The sequence below is a fragment of the Passer montanus genome, unplaced genomic scaffold, assembly GCF_014805655.1.
Source record: "Passer montanus isolate IOZ18808 unplaced genomic scaffold, ASM1480565v1 scaffold15, whole genome shotgun sequence".
Taxonomy (NCBI): domain Eukaryota; kingdom Metazoa; phylum Chordata; class Aves; order Passeriformes; family Passeridae; genus Passer; species Passer montanus.
In genome coordinates, this window is record NW_024362051.1 from 14030901 (window position 1) to 14048984 (window position 18084).

The window sequence follows — 18084 nt, forward strand, 5'->3', positions numbered from 1 at the left end:
GCAGGATTTATTGAAAGCCCTTCCCAGGACACACCCTGGGCAGTGCAGGAGCCCGGCCGTGGCTCCACCCCACAGGGACTCCTGGCCACGAGTTCTCACTCTTTGATCAGTTCTGCTCCATTCCCACACTGGGTTCAGTGTCCCATTCCAGCCCCAGGTGATGCAGTCCCACCCTCCCAGGCTGCTCTCCTCCATCCCCTGTGGTTGGCACTTTTTGGGCTGCAGCTGCAGCGGTGTCCTTGGTTCTGGGCTGGAAAAGGATTGTTCTGTGTGCCTGAGCTGTGAGGAGAGCTGCTGGCACTGGGTGTGGAGTGCAGAGTTCTGCACCAGGGCAGTGCAGAGCTGGGAAATACCACAGCTCAAGCTGAGGGCTTCACAAGGATGCTCGAGGTCAATCACTTCATTAATATCATGTCATTAGCACGGTGATGCAATTCCCGAGGCAATTCCCAGCCCATTTCAGCTGCCAGAGCGGAATGGCTGAGCCAGGCAGTGGCTCTGGGGCAGGAGCCCCTCCTGCCTGCCCCAGTGAGTGACTCTGGGTGTATTTTCTGTGTCACTAAAGCAAGGAGCAGCCGTGTAAATACAGCAGTGTTTGTGACACGCTGCACTGCCACAAAGTTTTTAGTGTATTTCATCATGGAATTAAAAGTATTTGTAAACATTCAGTTTAATGAAACTCACAGATGTGAGTATCAAGGTTAGGTTTGTGTTAGGATGAATGCACCAATCCCTCGTGCTTTCATCCCAAAATGCTTCCCTTGGCAGAACCCTTCACACTGCCCAGGGGAGCAGCTCCATGTCCACTGCCCCCTTCACTGCTGGGACCAGGGGATGTCCCAGGAACAACTAGGGATTTAAAAAATAAAATAAATTGTTTAGCTCTTTAAGGATCCCTGATCCTTCAAAGGACTTTTCTCCCACAACCCACAAAGCATTTGGTGGCCAAACACTGCTCTGGAAAACACAACGTGTCTGTACTCATCCCGGCTGCAGCAGAGGGCCCCAGTGAGATACAGTAATATTAAAATATTCTGTGATGATTATAGACCAAGTGTACTGTAAATCCTATTGCACATAAAGCAGTCAAATGCTGAATTTTATTGGGAGCACGGTTGATATCAAATTATCTTTTAACACAATCTCAAATTCTGACACCTTGGATTTTCAACCTGGGATCATCAAAACCAGCCTTGCACTTTCTGCTGTAATTCAGGAACAATCAGAACACCGAATTCAGAACGGTTTGGGCTGAAAGGACCCTAAAGCTCACCTCACTGTACCCCTGCCATGGGCAGAGACTCCTTCTGCCACCCCAGGTGCTCCAATTCTTGCCCAGCCTGGCCTTGGACATCTCCAGGAATGTCTGAATTTCAAAAGAAAATTTCTAAGGAGGCGTTTAAGTCGTTTTCTGCAAAAACTGTGTCTCCAGAGGCTGTACTTGTATTATCATTACATCCCACGGCGTGCGCGCTGTTCGATCCGCCACATCTGTGCCCCTCAGGTCCATGAAGGGCAAGGAAAAAGTTTCACTGAACAACTTTTCTGTGGCACCGACCGCTCCGGGCTGAGGGCAACACCTCAGCGACCTTTGCAGTGCTGCCAAGCTGTGCCTTTATGGCCTTTTTCTGCCATTCCTGACGCGCGGAAAGACCCTTGGCAAAGGGAGAAGGCGCCGGGCGCCCTCAGAGCCCGCCCAGAGCGCCCGCCCTCAGCGCCGCGCTCTCGCGAGATCTCGGGCGCGCTCAGCGCCGGCGCGGCCGCGGCCCGACGGGATCTTTCGAGAATTGCCGGCACCGCGCTCCCCCCTCAGCGCCGCCGCCATGTCCGTGGTGGGCATCGACCTGGGCTTCCAGAGCTGCTACGTGGCTGTGGCCCGCGCCGGCGGCATCGAGACTGTCGCCAACGAGTACAGCGACCGCAGCACGCCGTGAGTGAGCCCGGGAGCCGCGCGGAGGCGGCGGCGAGGCGCCCGCGGGGCCCGGCGTGGCGGGGCCGGGGAGGGAGGGAAGCGGCGGGGCCGGGGGGAGCGGTGTTATAAAGTGCTTACGGAGATGCGGTAAAGCGCGCCAGACGCGGAGGGGGCTTCGGGAGACCCGCTCAGCTGCCTTTCGTAGAATTACTGAATTATAGGATGCTAAGGGGTGGGAAGGGACCTTAAAGCTTATCCAGTTCTACCTCTCTGCAATGGGCAGGAACACCTTCCACCAGGTCGCTCCAAACCCCGTCCAGCCTGGCCTCGAACACTTCCAGGGATGGAGCAGACACAGTTTCTGTGGGCAGTCTGTGCCAGTGGCTCCTCATCCTCGCAGGGAAGAATTTCTTCCCTACATTTCATTTAAATTTCCCTTCTTTCAGTCTGAAGCCGTTCCCCCTTGTGCTGTCAGTCCAGTTGCTGATGCAGTTCCTCTCCGGGTTCCCTGCAGCCCCTTGGGACGCCGCAGGACGCTGCGAGGTGCCCGCACACCCTTGTCATTCCCGGCTCCCGCAGCCTTGCGGGGCAGCCCGGCCGGTTTGTCCCCCCGAGGCGGGGCTGTGCCCTGGGGATCAGAAGGACGGGGGCTGTGAGTGCAGAGAAAAGCATGCCTGGCTGCTCGAAGCGGCAGCCTGAATTCCCTGTGTGTTCAGGTAGCACGGCTGCCATTCCCCTGCTGTCCCCCCTGGGCTGGTGCCGCGCTTGGTGTGAGCCGTGCCTTGTCCTGGGAGCAGAGTTTGGAAAGCTGCTCAGCAGCCTGCAGTGCTAGGACGAAGGGAATGACTTCAAAACCGACAGAGAGGAGGTCAGGATTGGATCTTGGGAAGAAATTGTTCCTTGTGAGGATGGGCAGGCCCTGACACAGGGTGCCCAGAGAAGCTGTGGCTGCCCCTGGATCCCTGGCAGTGTCTAAGGCCATGCATGAAGCTCAGAACAACCAGATAGAGGGGGTGTCCCTGCCCATGGATGAGCTTTGAGGTCCCTCCCAGTCCGTGATTCCATGATGCAGTGTGGTCAGTATATTCTAGCCCTGCTTGTGTAGTGATCCCTCCTACCACGTTCTCAACAGGAGCGTGCATTGCCTCTGTTTATTAGGGAGCTTCCTGAGAAGGAAGGAGAGAGCTGCTATAAAACTCTATGAATGGCTTGCAAAATGAAAGTGGAAAAAAAAACTGCATCAGACCTGGAGAGGAACTGTGGGGAAAGCAGTCCTAAAAGTGTTTCTGGAGCTTCCCCTCTGCTGCAGTGTGGCTTTACTTAAGCAGATCCTGAAGTGGCTGTCTTGGTGAGACAGCTGCATCATGTTTGAGGTTTTTCAGACCCCTCGCATCACTTCAGAAAGCCCAGAGTGACCTTGCTTCTCATTAGACAGTACATCACTGTTTGCTTTTTGCTGTCTCTGAGCAATGAATAAATGGAGAAGGAAATTTTGAATTCAGCATGTGTGCCCGAGTATCTGGAGATCTCCTAAGTGTTTTCAATAACGTGGAAATTTAAAGGTTAGATGTACTGGGAAAATATTGAATGTAGAGAGGATCAGAGCTGGGTTCTAATAGCTGTAGGTATTTGGCCCTCAGGGGGTTGAAGTTCTGCTGATAAATATATCTGTATATTTGAGATGTGAACACAAATTCCCTTGTTGAAGGAGATGAGCTAAATAAAATATCTGACATCTTGCATCTCTTGGGAAATAACTCAGTTATGGGAGCCTGAAGGGAAATTGGAAAAAATGAGCATAATGCAAATGAGAGGGTTTTAGCAGGGCTTAATCTCCAGGTGCTGTTCTGAGGGAATGCAGAAAACCATTCTGCAAGCAGACCCTTCTATTAAAAGAACTTCTGCGTGGTTTTTGAGTGAGCTGGAATCAGCAGCCTGGTTCTGAATGGTGCTGAGCAGTTGTTACAGTGGGGAGGTCACACAGGCTGCAGTGACAGGTTTCCTCAGGCACTGGCTCATGCTCAGGGTTAAACACTGTGTTTTGTGTGTGTTATTGTAATAATTTGTATTATTGAAGCAAACCCTGCTGAGTGCATTGGACTGAGTTCAGTGGCACAGCTGACACTGCCACAGAATCTGCCTTCAGCTCTGCTACTTGGATTCTTCTGGGGTGCTGGAAAATTTGAACTCGTACATCCCAAAGCTGTGCAAACTGTGTTTGCCTTGGACGTGGAAAAGTGGTAGAGAGAAAGGTAGTGGAAACTGAGAGGAAAAAATAAGATGGTTTAATTATGCCTGTAGGGATGAAGGGCCTTGAGTTAAATGAAATCATTGTGATTGATGTTGTGGAGCTGGTGCTGATGGTCAGTGCAGGGGACATGAGCTGTCAGGGACAGGGGATCTTCCCAGGAAGTGGCAGTGGGTGCGAGGCTGAGGAGGTGCCTCCAGGTATTGAAGCAGAGATTTTAACTTTCTGAAGTTGTTTCATTAGACCTCTGATGACCTTCACTGTGAATGGTTCTACTTAAAGTGCACTGGTTAGTTTTTCAGCTCCCAGAAATTGTGTAATAGTGTAATTTGTATTTAATGAGTTTACTGGTTCTTGTGAACTGATTTGGGGAATGAGACTGGTTGAACATTCTTCCTTCTCTCCCTCCTTCTTCCTGGTTTCACTCACCTCTGTGCTGGGTCCCTGCCAGGGCTCTCATCTCAATTTGTGCATTTGTGTTGGTGAGGGGATCTTGATTTGTGAATTCAGCAGTGAAGTAGCTGTATTTTTTTTCCAAGAGAAGGGCACAATTCATGTCTTAATTCCTTTCAGGAGACCAGAGTAAATTAATAACCAGCTCCCTGCTCTGGGCTCATTAGGTTTTTACCTCCTATTCCATTGGTGTCGGCCTGAGGGTCTGCAGAGCACAAACTTGGTTGTTTGTTTTTTTTTTTCTTTAACTAATGTCATTAGTAGTTGTTTCAAACAACTTCAGAAATGTTAATTCTGTTGCAGCACATACATTAGGGTAGTCCTTGTTCCATTTGTGAAGTTGCTAATAAATTGGAAGAAGATACAAACCCAATGCAATTCTGTCACCCCAGCCTTCAGGCTGGTTTTGGTTAGTTTCTGCTTGGAACACCCAGTTCCAAGCCTCAGGCTGAGCTGGAATGTTTTCTGTAGCAGCCCTGTGGCATCACCCTGCTGTAAAGCAGATTCTTAACCTGCTGCATGGAGAGCAGCTTAATGAGACTTAGCTGGCATGTTGTGTGAGCAGTAAAGATCTGCTTACCTAATGGCAGGGCTCCCCCCACCAAGTTTACCTCAGTGGTATGAACAACTTGGATTAGAGAGCTGGATTTTGTTTTGTTAGGGCTCCTACAGTTTGTTAAATATGTAAATCAAGAGGCTTAATCTGCCAAGGAATTTCTCCTAAAAGGAGAATTTCTCTATTCAGAACTGCAGGCTGTCACAAAGCAGGGGGGAGTAAAACATAATTTCTCTTTTTGTGCTCCACGTTGTTTCAGTGGGTACAGATGAAACCCTGGAAGACCAGTCTTTCTCTGCAGGTAGTTTCTTTCTGCCCTTGAAGGGTTTGCCTTCAACCTGGAAAGCTTAGTTAGCATCTGCTGCAGACGTGTAGGAACGATTTCCTGAATACCTGATTTACCCCGTGTTTGTCTGCTGAACAGTCAAATGTCTCCCGTGTTATTAGCTGCCAGCTTGTCCCTGAGTGCATCACACACTGTGAGGCACTTACAGATAAGGCTCTGCCCAGTCGTGCTTAGGTGGAAGCTTGGAGGAGCATGGATGAGTCTGGGGTTAGTCTGCTCTGCAGGGAGGACCTTTGCTGTTTTAAATGCAATTGTAGTGCCTGATTTTCCCAGAATCCACAGAACATTCCATGCACAGATTGCAGCGAGTTGCCAACGTTTTTAATGGAGCAAATCATATTAATTAAGGTGGTCTTCTAGACAGTATCAGTAGTTTTTACCCAGCAGATGTGCAGTGCAGCTGTAGAGTCACTGACTGAACTGTCTGTTCCTTGCAGAGCCTGTATATCCTTCGGGCCCAAGAACCGCTCCATCGGTGCTGCAGCCAAAAGCCAGGTGAGTGTGGGCTTTGGGTAGAGCAGCTTCAGAGCAGCAGTGTGGGGCTTGTCACTGCAGAGAACAGACGTCCCTGAGCTGCTCCTGCTGCCTGCTAACCAATGAACAGCTGAGCTGCTCTCACTGCTCACCACGGGCTGCTGCTTTGTCATCTGCCAGAGAAATCTCAGGGTTGATCCTTGCACGTAATGAAGTGTACAAAGTAAAGCTGTGCCTCTTAAGAAATTCTGATAACTACTAATTCTTTTTTCAAATTGCGAACCTAAATTCTCAAGTGGTGCTTCACCCTGCCCTAGTTTGTTCCAGTCCCTGTGCTTTATGATGGCTTTTAATTATGTGACTCTGTTCTATAGAATTCCATTAAGTGCATGATTTTGGCAGAAAGGGGGCATATTTGAGTGTAAATAGACACAGCTTTCTTGACCCTTTGTGGCTGAATTGCAACCTAAATATCTCTCTTGGGTGCTCTTGCCCATAGTCTGAGTTTCTGTTGCTGTAGGCAGATAAATGTGATTTAAGGACTGGGAAGAAGTTAAGGTGATTTGTCCTACTTGTGGTATTTGGATCTTGCTGTATCAGATTTTATGTTGCTGTGTAAGTAACTCCTATAAAAGATGATTAATTTTTTTCAAGTCTTCTACAGGAAGTGACTAGTCAAACAGTTGTTTTTTCTTAGCCTAAAAAGGCTAGAGATGTGTGAAGATTTTTTACCTAAAATACAAAAATCCCTGGACACAGCCATTTTATTCAAGAACAGCACAACTGTACTAGAACCAATCACAGCTGTTTTTTCTGGAATTGAGTCTGCTTAGCTTAACGAAATCCATTGGTGCAGAGCCCTGTAGAGATGAGTGTGTCCTGCACAGACTAAACTTAGAGAACATCCAGCCCAAGTTACTTAGGAAGTAGACTCCTGCCTGAGCCCAGATCCCAGGTAATGCTCTGTGGAACAGTGCCTGTGTGCTCTCTCAGTGCCTGTGGTTTTCAGTGCGTGCCTCGCTCTGGTGTCAGGTCCCCTTCTCTTGTGCTCCGTGAAGCCAGCTGGGATGGGCTTTCACTTCCCTGTGCTGATCTCTGCTGGTGATGAGAGTCAGTCTACCTTTTGTCAGTTAAATCAAGGTGACAGCATCATTTGAGGGGTCCTCCTGACCTCCTAAAGCTTCATGAGCAGGTCCTTGAGCTCTTTTGTGAAAATACCTGTGTGTTGAGTGTCATGTGCATGTGATGAACCTGAGCTGGAGTTTACATCTATGTGCTTGTTATGTTTGGGCAATCACTGATTGTAGAAAGGTAGAGGGTAGGGAACAGGTAAGTGGGAAAGAGATTTTTGCTAACAGTTCTAAAGAGTTTCCTACACGTGCACTATGAAATTTGAGTGTGGTTGTAATCAATATTTTATAGACTTGGCTCAGTTTTTAGTGTACATTTTATTTTCCATCTCAAATTGCTGTAGGTTCCCTGAGCAACCAGAGGGAAGTTGCCTTCCAGCACCTGCCCAGATGCTGTTAAGATACAAATGACAAAAATAGTCCGGTGGGAGAAGCATGAGAACAAAACTCTGTCTTCTGTTTGAAATTCAGATGTTCCCCTGCCACGTTGTATTAAAGATTTCTTTTCCTCTAGGTTATTTCAAATGCAAAGAATACAGTACAAAGTTTTAAAAGATTTCATGGTCGTGCATTCTCAGATCCCTTTGTTCAAGCTGAAAAAGCAAGCCTTGCCTATGAACTTGTCCAGCTGCCAACAGGCTCAACTGGCATCAGGGTAAGTCTGGCATGTTTGAGGAGCCAGAGGAGGAAACTGATAAAGTTTCCTTTTATTTCTGTGTTTTGAATCTGCTTACTGTAGTTTGTGTTCTCTTTTGAATGGAAAGCCTTAACAGGGAAGGGAATAAAAGGCTGATAATGGGGATGGTGTATGGGTTCCACTGCAGTGTAATGAGTGTGCACAATTTTTATTTGAAGGCCATGTATATGGAAGAAGAAAGAAACTTTACAATTGAGCAGGTGACAGGAATGCTTCTGACCAAATTAAAGGAGACTGCTGAGAATGCGCTTAAGAAGCCTGTGGTTGACTGTGTTATTTCTGTAAGTACAGAATCCAGCAAAACACACAGAACTGAGTTACTGTCTGAAGTGAAATGGCTGCAGCATTAAATTAAACCTGATTAAATTGGCCAGTAAACTTGAATGTCCAGGTATCTTTCTTTTCTGTTTAAACCAAATCTTACACCTCTTGGAAACTAGATTTATATCATTAATGGTCTTAAAATGCTGCTAATTAGCAGCATAAATAATATTTGATTTCTACTTTCTGATTATGTGCTCCAGAAATTAGTGGCTTGTGATATGGAATAGAAAAAGGAACTTTGTCCTTACGTCTTTTTTTTTTGCTTTTCTTCTATTGCAACTGAACTGAGCACTGCATATGAAGGAGACCTGTGTTCCCCGAGCTCACTGTCCTGTCCACCCTTGTAACTGTTTCCTCAAGGTGGCTCCTGGAAATGTTAATATTGGCTCTCTGACCTCCTTGCAGGTTCCTTGTTTCTACACAGATGCAGAAAGGAGATCTGTGATGGATGCTACCCAGATTGCTGGTCTCAACTGTCTGAGACTAATCAATGAAACAACTGCAGGTAATTCCTTCCTGTCCCTGGCAGTGTTGCAGTTTTACTACATGAAAAGGCTTTTATTCTGCCAGTGAGCCTTGCTTTCTGGAATTACAGCTGGTTTTATACACTTGGAATAGATGAGTTGATCAGAAAGTTTCTTAAATTCGAGTCTGTTTTTTCATTGCTTTCCAAAGACATAACAATATTTGGTGAATATCTGTTTTAATGCAGCTGAGGGAGAGTGGTACTGTTTCATAATGTTCTGTGTTTCATTAGCACTGAGAATTCTGTTTATTCAATGTCTGTAGCTTGAGGAGCACAATGAAATGCTAATGCTGATTCCTGTTTACCACTTATTTCTTGATAATTGCAAACCTCTATGTCCTAACTTTACTTTTATTTCTGTAGTTGCACTTGCATATGGGATCTATAAGCCAGACCTGCCTGCCTTCGAAGAAAAGCCACGGAACGTTGTTTTTGTGGACATGGGGCATTCTGCATATCAAGTTTCTGTTTGTGCATTCAACAAAGGCAAACTGAAAGTAAACAAGCTGTTACTCATCCATTTTGATTATCTGTAGAACATTCATCAGCACACCCATGGACTGTGGCAGGCAAGCCTGCCTGGCTTCACAGAGGGGCATCCACACAGCTCAGTTCTTGTTCTTAAAATTGCATTTTGTCTGGAGCAAAAAGTAGGGCAGGGAGCTAGAGAGCTTTAGAGCAGTGTGTGGAGGAAGCAAACATGCCTTAATCAACAGACTCTGCCAAAGAATAAAAAACCTGGATTAAATGGTTTATTCAGAAATTATCGTATCTGACTGTGCTGCCTTCATTAAAATATTCCAGTTCAATTATGAGATCTGGTGTTGAAGCAGGAATTCCTGCAGTGGTGTAAGTGACAGACATTGTTTCTGAACTCTCACTGTGGTGCTCATGTGCCATGAAGAAACATTCCTGATTGCTTTAAGCTGCCAGTGGCAGCTCAGCAGATGGCAGTGTCTTTGTGAGTGTACGCTGCCAAAGCATTGCTGTTTTGCAGCAAACACTAACATTTCTTACTGGCATTTTATTATTATTATTATTATTAATGATTACAATCTGGACTTGGAGTTACAATACCTTTCTCATGATTGGCTGGAGAAACAGATGCAGAATTTAAAGCATGAGGTAGTGAAATGCAGAGAAATGTTCTGACAACATTCGTTTTCTCATAGTTTTATTTATGTGAGGAAATGTAACCTTGGTGTTTCTCTTGGATTTGTTTTTTAAACTTGGAAGCCATGGGTGAGAAGTGTGGAAAGGATGCTTTGGGGTCCAGAGTGCAGGGCTGTTAGGCAGTGTAGAGGCCAAAGCCATCTGAAGGGGTATTGAGGGTAATGATTTATGTTCCTAAAGTAATCAATTCCTGGTGTGTTTACAGAGCAGAATGAGCTGAGGTGGATGGGCTACAGGTGTTCTTTGCGATAATTCCTTTATCAAAAAGGAGCACCTGTTTTAAGAGTTAATATCATTTATTTTCTTCCTGTTTTATTTTTAGCTTTGGGTAAGCATGTTCCACCCTTAGGAGGCATCAAATATTAAACTGGGATATGACTCAAACTGGCAGTGGCTAGGCAGAATTTGGAACAGAGATCTGCTCCCAGCACAAGCTATGGAACAGATTGTGTTGCTAAGTCCTGCCCAATCTCCCTAAGTTCCATTCAAAGCACTTGTCACCTCATTCCAGGAAGGCCGATTTCTTTGACTTAGAGTTGAAGTATATTTGAAACAAAGCACTGCTTTGATGTGAGCTGCTGATTGCTTTCATTGTACTGTTACTGAAGGGTGCCCTTCCTTTAAGGTTCTTGCTACAGCGTTTGATACAACCCTTGGAGGCAGGAAGTTTGATGAGGTGTTGGTGGAATACTTTTGTGAGGAGTTTGGGAAGAAATACAAACTTGACATCAAGTCCAAGATCCGAGCGCTGCTGAGGCTGTACCAGGAGTGTGAGAGGCTGAAGAAGCTGATGAGTGCCAATGCCTCTGACCTGCCCATGAACATAGAGTGCTTCATGAATGATATAGATGTGTCTGGAACCATGAACAGGTAACCTTGCCTGCTCTGCAAGGGGAAAACTTCAGAGTGCCCTTCAGGCAGTTAAAAACTTGGTATGAAGTGTCAGCTCTCAGAGCTGAAGGGAGGTGAGAAATCAAAGAACAACATGTGCAGGAATGCTGCTGGAAATGAAAATGTTTAGGGCATTGTCAGTGGCCTTGAGTTAGGAGGGAGGGCTGGGAATGTTGAAAGGATGCCAGGGCTACTGGAACTAGGTTTTGTCTGGGAGAACATAAAGTATAAAGCTAAGCCTGGGGGAGAGAAGACCCTGCAGTACACAGTGAAAGTGGTGTTCCTTCAGGTTGGGCATCCTGTTTGCAGTGTTGATTATGGTGTGCTAGAGCTTTGTGTATGGATTCTTCCAACAGAAGCAAATTTTTAGAGATGTGTGAAGGACTCCTGGCAAGAGTGGAGCCGCCCCTTCGCAGCGTGCTGGAGCAAGCCAGTAAGTGGGGGTGTGTGGGGCTGCTCTGCATGCAGACAGGAGCCAGCCAGAGTGCAGGCTGCCTTTGCATGTTGGCCACAAGGGTTTACCACAAACAACAGTTTCTTGCTTAGGGGTTACAAGATTAAAAAACTTTCTTACTCAAGCTAAGAGCTGAAATTTTTACTGCTTAGAAACTTAGCTTAAAGTTGGTCCGTTAAAACTTCTGGTTTATGATGTCGGTGTATTAATGTCAAAGAGAAACATTTCATCTATTGTCTGACTCCTTTCTAGGGTTGAAGAAGGAGGATATTTATGCAGTAGAGATAGTTGGTGGTACCACAAGAATCCCTGCTGTCAAAGAGAAGATCAGTAAATTTTTTGGCAAAGAAGTCAGTACGACCCTGAATGCAGATGAGGCTGTGGCACGAGGCTGTGCACTGCAGGTAAAAAGTGCTGTTTGCTCTTGCTGTGAGACTATTAAGCAGCATCAATAGCTACTTGCTGAATGAAATGCTTGTTCACCTCAAGTCTGAACATTTGTAATGTGGCTTTTGTGCTCTTGCAGTGTGCGATTTTGTCCCCGGCTTTCAAAGTGAGAGAGTTTTCTATCACTGATTTGATACCGTACCCCATCTCTTTGCGATGGAATTCACCAGCAGGGGAAGACCTGAGGTAAAACCAGTACAGTCTTCTTGCATGTTACAGCTTAAAATTACTGGTGATGCTTAGAGTAAATAACAAACATCAGTAAATACCCTCAGAACAGGGTATTTCCAGGGTTGAATGCCCATTTAACACTTCCAGTTTAGATACTTCTGAAGTTAATGATGGCAGAAAACAAAACCAAGGTTGAGTGGCAGTTTGGCATGTCCTCCGTGGCTGTTGTGTTACTTAACCTGAAAGATCAGGACAGTCTTACCACCTCTTATGCAAGCTTTTCCCCTAAGAGTATCTAGAAATGTTTTGTTACCTTACCAGCTGTGTTGTCACACTGAACACAGGCTGTGTTTTCTTTTGCAGTGACTGTGAAGTCTTCCCCAAGAACCACCCTGCTCCCTTTTCCAAGGTCCTCACTTTCTACAGGAAGGAGCCCTTCACTCTGGAGGCCTACTACAGTGCCCCCAAGGAGCTGCCTTACCCAGACCCTGCTATAGGTTAGCACCATTTTGTACCTTTAACTAAGCATCTTTTCTGTATTTCAAGCCTTTTCTGTCCAATTATGTAGTCTGGACATGCAGCCTACTGCAAATGCTCTCAGGACAACATTTCAAATGAATTTTCAGTAAAATAGGTGGAGTAGCAGGAAGTTTATGGGCAAAAAGAGCATTCTAATACTGCAGCAAACGTGGAAGAGCCACACTGAGAGTTGTGCAGTCTTTTGCTCTGATAAAAGTGACACAAGGTTTAACATTAAGAATTCCCAATAGCTGTGCCCCAGCATTGCTGAGTAACAAATCTGAGTTGTCCAACTTGAGTAGGTTTTAACCTTCCCTGAGCACATTGCAGTGAGCTGTGTCAGCAGCAGTTGGGGTTTGCTTTGCATTCAGAACTGAGGTTAATCAAGTGTTTGGGTTTTTTCTTCTGTTTAGCTCACTTCTTGGTTCAGAAGGTCACTCCTCAAACGGATAGTTTGCTTTGCATTCAGAACTGAGATTAATCAAAAGTGTTTGGGTTTTTTCTTCTGTTTAGCTCACTTCTTGGTTCAGAAGGTCACTCCTCAAACGGATGGATCCAGTTCCAAAGTGAAAGTCAAAGTCAGAATAAATATCCATGGCATCTTCAGTGTTTCAAGTGCATCTCTGGTGGAGGTTCATAAATCTGATGAGAACGAGGAGCCAATGGAGACAGATCAGCACCCGAAGGAGGAAGAGGTAACAGACTCAGCTGCTCTGAATCCCCCTGAAGCACAGCTGCCCAGGGGCTCAGGCTTGTGTAAGGATTTACTAGACATGCCCACAACTGAAATACGAGACTGAGTACTCATTGTAGTATGTTACACCGGTGATAGATCTCTTGAAACCAGGACTTGAGGTGTAGATCAGATTCTTACTAATGGAGCTGTGGATTGCTGGAGCAAAGACTGGGAGCTCATAATTTATTCCTGCAGTTTGTTTGTTTTGCCTAAAGAGTATTAGAGGTGTTAAGGGATCAGCCTAGGAACTGAAGCAGTGATCTGCATTTTTTTAATGTGTGAAATTGGATCTCTCTGAATTTCAGAAGATGCAAGTAGACGAGGAGCAACAAAAGGCTGAAGAGCAACAGCAAACCCAGCCTGAAAATAAGGCAGAGTCTGAAGAAATGGAGGTAAGAGGAGCATTTGAGACTTTATTTTCCTGAGATTTGTGAGAATATGAGGAATGTGAGCACATCTGCTGCCTTTGTCATAGTTCTAGAAGCTGAACTTTTATTTCAGTGCATTGGTGGTCTATTGTGATTAGAGCTTTAGAGAGGACACAAATGGCACTGATAACTGCAGACCTGTCAGGTGACCTAGTACTGATAAAATGGGGGAACTCTCCTGTTCAGGGGAGAAATAATCATCTAGTTTTCAATAACTTGAATACTGGAACAGTGTTCTGCAATGAGTACCCTCTCCCATGAATGCAGAGTGCCCAGAAAAGGTCTGGGCTTCATTAATTGTCTCAGGCTTCAGCAGCTGAGGTGTCAGTATGGCAGGGAGGGCTTGATTCTGTTGTTGAGGTGCTAACTCAGTTTTTGTGATGTAAACCTTGGCTGCTCCCCTTGAATTGAGTGGTGCTGCTGTTTTTACTGTGAATGTAATTATATTTTAATGCAGACTTCTCAGGCTGACTCAAAGGACAAGAAAGTGGATCAGCCCCCTCAGGCCAAGAAGGCCAAAGTGAAGACCACCACTGTGGACCTTCCCATTGAGAACCAGCTGGTGTGGCAGATAGGGAAGGACATGCTCAACTTGTTCATTGAGAACGAGGTAAACTCTCCTGCCCAAGCTAAAAATGTCACCTGTTGGTCTCCAGAAATGCTGTTTTTCATTGAAGTGGTTAAGGAAGGTCAAGGAAAGGATTAAAAGGAATAAAACAAGCAGTTAGAAGTCTGAGGTGAACAACAGTGCCCCATGGAGGCAGAACACATTCATTGCTCCTGGTCAGGGGAGCTGTCCTCTCAAAGGGCTGTTCTGCAGAAAAGCTCCACAATCACCTGTGGGTACAAGGTGAAGGTGACCCTCAGCTGGAGGAGGATTGTCCTGTGCTGTATTGGACATCACACCAAAACTGAAATCAGTTTTCAGTCATGTGCTCTGTTAGAACAGTTCTGTAAATCACAGTTTTGCAAAATCTTGGTCTGGTTTGAGCCTTTGCTAACAAGGTGTCCTGGAAATAAATGTTAAATAATGAGCTTTTTAGCCAATTAATTTGACCCTTTGTTCACAGGGTAAGATGATAATGCAGGATAAGCTGGAGAAGGAGAGGAATGATGCCAAGAATGCAGTGGAGGAGTACGTGTATGAAATGAGAGACAAACTCTGCGGTGTTTATGAGAAATTCGTCAGTGAGGATGTGAGTGTTGCTGCTGGACTGTCCTGATACACTGTGGTACCATCAGCACTTGGGTTTATAACCCTTGACCTGTATCTCATACTATATTTATATAAGTTATATATTCAGACTTTAAATTTGAAGAAATAATCATAACCTTTCTGGCTCTGATGGTAATCTACTAAATGTGGCCACCTGTATCTGAACTGGTTACCTAAAAATCTCCTGGCATTATTAATCAGCTTTCCCTGTTGTACTGAAGGAGCTTGGTGTGTAATGAATTTAACTCTGCTTCTAGAGATGAATCTTTGAGCACCTGACTGCATCTCCATTGACTGCAATGGAGCCTTGCCAGCCAGGTGTCTGCAGAGCCCAAACTGGGACATGCCGGGTGACATTTATGGCACCTTTGCTAAAGAAAAGTTTCCCTCTGTTCTCAGGCTTGCTCATGCAGTGACAGTGAAAACATGCAGGGGACAAAAAAGCCTTTGATGTGACAGTGCTTGATCTGAAATGTGGCTGTCACACATGAGTCTTCTTTGGGCCTGGAATCCACCACAGAGCTCTACAGAAGAATATTTTATTTCTTATTTTTCACTAAAATAGGATAAAGAGTTCCAGACAGAGTTCTTTATATTCTAAAAATACAACCCTTCAGGAAGGTTCCAGGTACCATTTAATGCCATTTGTCACCTAATGAATGATGTCACCTGCCTGTTTGTGTGTGTTGCTGCAGGATCGCAATAGCTTCACACTGAAGCTAGAAGATACAGAAAATTGGCTTTATGAGGATGGTGAAGACCAGCCCAAACAAATATACATTGATAAATTGGCAGAACTGAAGGTGAGTGGTTTTTACATTCCCATGGGAGTTTACCAAAGCTGGAGAACTTTGTTCCAGCAAGGAGCTGTCTGGGGTCTGCTGATTCTGAGGTAACAGCAGCCTGCTTTGGATTGTGTGGGGAGCAGGTCTCCAACAGACCTGTAACAAAGGGCTGAGGGAGGCTCAGTCTTTCCTGTAAGTTGAGGGAAGAGTCAGAGTTCCCAGGAGTTCAGGAAAGTTGATGTATCCTGTGAAACCTTGAGGATCCCTCAGTGATGCTCCATGAGTTTTGATACCTGTTGTGCTTTCTTTCAGACTCTGGGTCAGCCTATTCAGGCAAGATTCCAAGAATCAGAGGAAAGACCAAAAGCATTTGAGGACTTGGGGAAGCAAATCCAGCAGTACATGAAAGCTGTTCACGCATTCAAAGCAAAGGTATTTTCATACTTAATTTCTGAAAAACGCAAGCAAATTGTACAAATATTTTCTGAATTTTGGGTAACCCGCTTCAGACAAAACCCTTGCAACCTTCCAGTGAGCTTAGGAGTTCTTGGTGTTTAATAGATTTTCAGAAGTGGGTTTTGGGCCTTGCACATCTCAGTCCCTTTTCAATCAGGTGTTGATTTCCTCATGGAGGCAGAATGCCAGCAGCAGGAGATCTTCAGTCTCTGGTTACTGAGCTGTAACTGTGATCAGTTCTGTTGATTTGTTAACCAGAACAGCTCTTGGCTAAATGGTCTTCTTGTATTTTGAAGCTAAGTTTTGAGGAAATCGGGATGCAGTTCGTGCTCAAACACTGACACAGCTGCTCCTGTTTGGGTGTTGCAGGATGAACTGTATGATCATCTTGATGAAGCAGACGTGGCAAAGGTGGAGAAGAGCACCAATGAAGCCATGGAGTGGATGAACAACAACCTCAACCTTCAGAACAAGAGGAGTCTTACTTTGGACCCAGTTATAAAAGCAAAAGACATACAGTCTAAAGCAAAAGTAAGTTTTTCTACATAACTCCCTGTATTTCCATGAGTTTTTGTGTTTATTACTCTATCAGAAAACTCTGAGGTGAGAAATCCCAAAAGTACCAGGGAACATCAGCCCTCAATTGGAGTATTCCCAACAGTGGTTTCAAAAATTCAAGTTCACCTGTGGGAGATAAAACCATTCCTAAGCATGTGTTATTTCCGTGTTCTCTAGGAATTGGCGAGTATCTGTAATCCCATAGTGAACAAACCCAGACCCAAGGTGGAGCTGCCCAAGGAGGAGCAGAAGCCGCCGGAAGCCAACGGACCACTGGACGGGCAGGGCGACGCCGGGAGCGGGAGCCAGCCCCCCGAGCAGGGCTCTGCCCCCGCCGCGGACAAGAAGCTTCCAGAGATGGACATTGACTGAGTTTCAGCACTTGTTTATATTATTGCAAACTACAATAAAGCTTTAAGTTGTCAACTTTGTACGTTCTGAATACAAACTGAAGCAAGTGAATCCCACGGCACTCTTGGTAACTCTTGGAGAGGTTTGGGCAGGGCAGCAGGTCGGAACACGGAGGTGGCGAAGGACTCGCTCAGCTCAGCAGTGTTTGCCTTTATTGATTGTATTTAGAAGTTTTGGTAGTCTAACTAGACCTCTAGGAACAGCCATAAGCTGCTTCTCCATTTTTCATGTCCAGGCTGAGTCAGTTCTCCCTTGAAGGAGCGAGACAGCAACATCTAAGTCTGATGTGCACCCTCCTCTTCCCTTTCCCTGTGGATTGCAGCTCTGGCACTGCAGGGAGGGCAGGGGAGAGCCGAGGCAGAGTCTTCCATTGCTCTTGGTTTAGTGTGAATGCCTGCTCTGGACTCACTCTGATTTGCACTGGAACAGTTGATGGTTACAGGAGGTTTGCAGAGCAGGGGGTGGCTCATCAGCACCTTTATTCCTTAGCCCAGACTGCAGATCAGACTCAGAATGTGCTCCTGGACAGGGGAGTGGGTTTCTCATGAACTCCCCAGCTAATTAGGCCCTGTAAACTCCTTGTCTTTAGTTAAATTAGCTGCTTGTAGAAAGAGTGAATACTTGTATTTCAGCTGCCTATGCTGATAGTTGATTCTGACTTGTTCCTAACTTTTTCTGGCAGGGGTATGCTTGCTTCCACGAGGCCTTCATTTGGAATGCTTGGTTTTTTGTTTTGGTTTCTTTTTTTCCAGGAAAACCAAGAACTGACGGATATGTTGGTTTGTTTTGTTTTGTTGTTCTTTTTTTCTATGAGCTTTATACAATGAATTGCTTCTAGTACTGATTGTCATTAAACTTGCAAAAATTAATTTGTATGTGTTCAAATCCAAAGCTGAAAAACACCCATTCAGTTATTGCAAGAAATAAATGCACTGGATTCTACTGGACCACCTGCTGCAGCTGTTATTGCAATGCAGGGAGAGCGGGGTGGAGGGAAGGGCTGTGTCCGGGTTCTTGGGGCGTGCGAGGAGCTCTGCTGCTCCGGGGCTGCGGGGTGGGTGTGGTGGGTGTGTTTAAACTCCCTGTAATGAATCACAACCTTGGAATGCCCGCGTTAGAAGGGACTCGGGACTCGGTGAGTCAGCTCCTGCCCCTGCACAGGCACCCACCGCG

At 45.7% G+C, this 18084-nt stretch overlaps 1 protein-coding gene across 1 annotated transcript; it reads left to right on the forward strand.

Annotated features, from left to right (window-relative positions):
- Nucleotides 1-1757: 1757 nt before the first annotated feature.
- Nucleotides 1758-17858, forward strand: HSPA4 (heat shock protein family A (Hsp70) member 4). Its single transcript, XM_039701394.1, has 19 exons — nucleotides 1758-1930; nucleotides 5953-6010; nucleotides 7634-7774; nucleotides 7975-8097; nucleotides 8546-8645; nucleotides 9030-9163; nucleotides 10465-10709; nucleotides 11087-11163; nucleotides 11437-11588; nucleotides 11711-11817; nucleotides 12166-12299; nucleotides 12835-13016; nucleotides 13363-13449; nucleotides 13943-14095; nucleotides 14556-14681; nucleotides 15397-15504; nucleotides 15799-15918; nucleotides 16312-16473; nucleotides 16678-17858. The coding sequence occupies exons 1-19, from the start codon at nucleotides 1824-1826 to the stop codon at nucleotides 16870-16872; spliced, it is 2511 nt and encodes an 836-aa protein (XP_039557328.1). The 5' UTR covers nucleotides 1758-1823; the 3' UTR covers nucleotides 16873-17858.
- The last annotated feature ends 226 nt before the right edge of the window (nucleotides 17859-18084 follow it).

Bases quoted from the DNA above. Each gene is read 5' to 3' on its own strand.
- HSPA4 (XM_039701394.1), top strand. From the start codon at position 1,824: ATGTCCGTGGTGGGCATCGACCTGGGCTTCCAGAGCTGCTACGTGGCT. The intron at 8,646-9,029 runs GTAATTCCTTCC...TTATTTCTGTAG, and splicing joins AATCAATGAAACAACTGCAG to TTGCACTTGCATATGGGATC. The intron at 12,300-12,834 runs GTTAGCACCATT...TCTTCTGTTTAG, and splicing joins TTACCCAGACCCTGCTATAG to CTCACTTCTTGGTTCAGAAG.